This window comes from Aplysia californica, unplaced genomic scaffold (genome assembly GCF_000002075.1).
Source record: "Aplysia californica isolate F4 #8 unplaced genomic scaffold, AplCal3.0 scaffold00619, whole genome shotgun sequence".
NCBI classification, from domain to species: domain Eukaryota; kingdom Metazoa; phylum Mollusca; class Gastropoda; order Aplysiida; family Aplysiidae; genus Aplysia; species Aplysia californica.
Window position 1 is genome coordinate 345,346 of NW_004797889.1, and position 1,837 is coordinate 347,182.

The 1,837-nt window shown below is 36.3% G+C and overlaps 1 protein-coding gene across 1 annotated transcript in view; it reads left to right on the top strand.

Moving 5' to 3' along the window:
- Positions 1–1,837, top strand: part of LOC101853032 (cubilin) — a gene marked incomplete at its 5' end in the record, with an annotated part of 106,878 nt that overhangs the window by 8,895 nt on the left and 96,146 nt on the right. The window contains 1 exon segment of the mRNA XM_035972231.1: positions 1,684–1,825. Within this exon segment, the coding sequence (XP_035828124.1) occupies positions 1,684–1,825 (142 nt within the window).

Sequence of the window (1,837 nt, forward strand, 5' to 3'; positions counted from 1 at the left end):
TAAATTTAATTATTAGACAACTTGAATATGTGGTTGCTTGGTTATGTGATTGTTTGATTACGTGATTCTTGATTATCTTGGGGTTTTTTTTTAATGTGATTATTAGATAACTTGATTATTTGGTTACTAGATTATTTGATTCACTTGCTTTCTTGATTATGATCACGTAATTACTCGATGAAATTACTTGATTTCCTGATTATGTAAATACCTGATTACCTGATTATTTGGTAGCTTTTAAGCACAAGGGGGCTATCCCGAAAAATGGTGGGGGGGTTTTGAGAAAATGGAAGGTAAAGTTTTTGCCCCTTGTTCAGTTTCTTTAAAAGACAAGGAGAGTTTTCTCTATAACCAAACAAATATAGGCCTACTGACCAATGAAACAAAATTTTTTCTATAGTTAAGGCAATGACCACTTTTGGTGTAGGTAAAGGTTTCTGGAAACCCCCGAAATCTGGGTTAGCCCACTTGTCCTTAAAAGCGACCATTTGATTACTTGATTATTTAATCACTTGATTAATCCCCTCCCCCACCCCTTCTCACTCTTATATATTATTATGTAGAACATTGTTGTCAACAACAGCAAAAACAATAACAACAACAACTTCTTTCAGCTGTATATGTGCGGCCAACTGGCGCTTATATGGCCTTATTGTGTTGCAAGTGCTGTAAAACTCTTACTACAATGGAAATACTTAATAGGTCGATCGATGATGTTTGCTCTAGTGTGCTTTGCTCCTTCTTTTCTACCATACATCTGTCGTCCTGATCTCTCCTCTTTCTTTTTTGTGTGTGTTACTCTCTCCTAACACCTCTAATCTTCGGGTGCCGTATATGACCGTTTTGTGTTGCAAGTGCCGCAAAACTCTTACTAAAACGTGTTTTTTTTATGGAAATACTTCACATTTCTTCCAGGTGCATGAGTGCGCTTATATAATGACCTTATTGTTTTGCAAATGCCGTAAAACTCTTACTAAAACGTTTTTAAAAATGGAAATTTAAATACTTCTCATTTCTTCTAGGTGCATGTGCACGGTCAACAGGCGCTTATATAATGACCATATTGGGTTGCAAGTGCCGTAAAACCCTTATAAAAAAACATTTTTTTAAATAAATGGTAATATTTGTCATTTCTTCCAGGTGCATGTGTGCGCTTATATAATGACCATATTGTGCTGCAAGTGCTGTAAAACTCTTACTAAAACGTGTTTTTTTTTTTTAATGGAAACACTTCTCATTTCTTCCAGGTGCATGTGTGCGCTCACATAACGACCTTATTGTTATTGTGTTGCAAGTGCCGTAAAACTCTTATTTAAAAAAAACATTTTTTTATAAATGGAAATGTTTTGTCATTTCTTCCAGGTGCATGTGTGCGCTTATATAATTACCTTACTTTGTTGAAAGTGCCGTAAAACTCTTACTACAACGGGTTTTTTTTTTTAAGAAATGGAAATACTTCTCATTTCTTCCAGGTGCATGTGTGCGCTCTTAAATGACCGTATTGTTATTGTGTTGCAAGTGCCGTAAAACTCTTACTAAAACATTTTTTAAAATGAAAATACTTCTCATTTCTTCTAGGTGCATGTGCGCGCTTATATAATGACCTTATTGTGTTGCAAGTGCCGTAAACTCTTACTAAAACGTGTTTTTTAAAGAAATGGAAATACTTCTCATTTCTTCCAGGTGCATGTGTGCGACTAACTGGTACGGCATTCACTGCAGTGAGAGACACGATGACTGCACGGGCGCATCTCACTCTGAGCTATGTGGGCATGGAACTTGTGTTAATGAGGCTAGAGTCTCGCCTGGCATGGTTAGTGTGTGTGTGTGTGTGTGT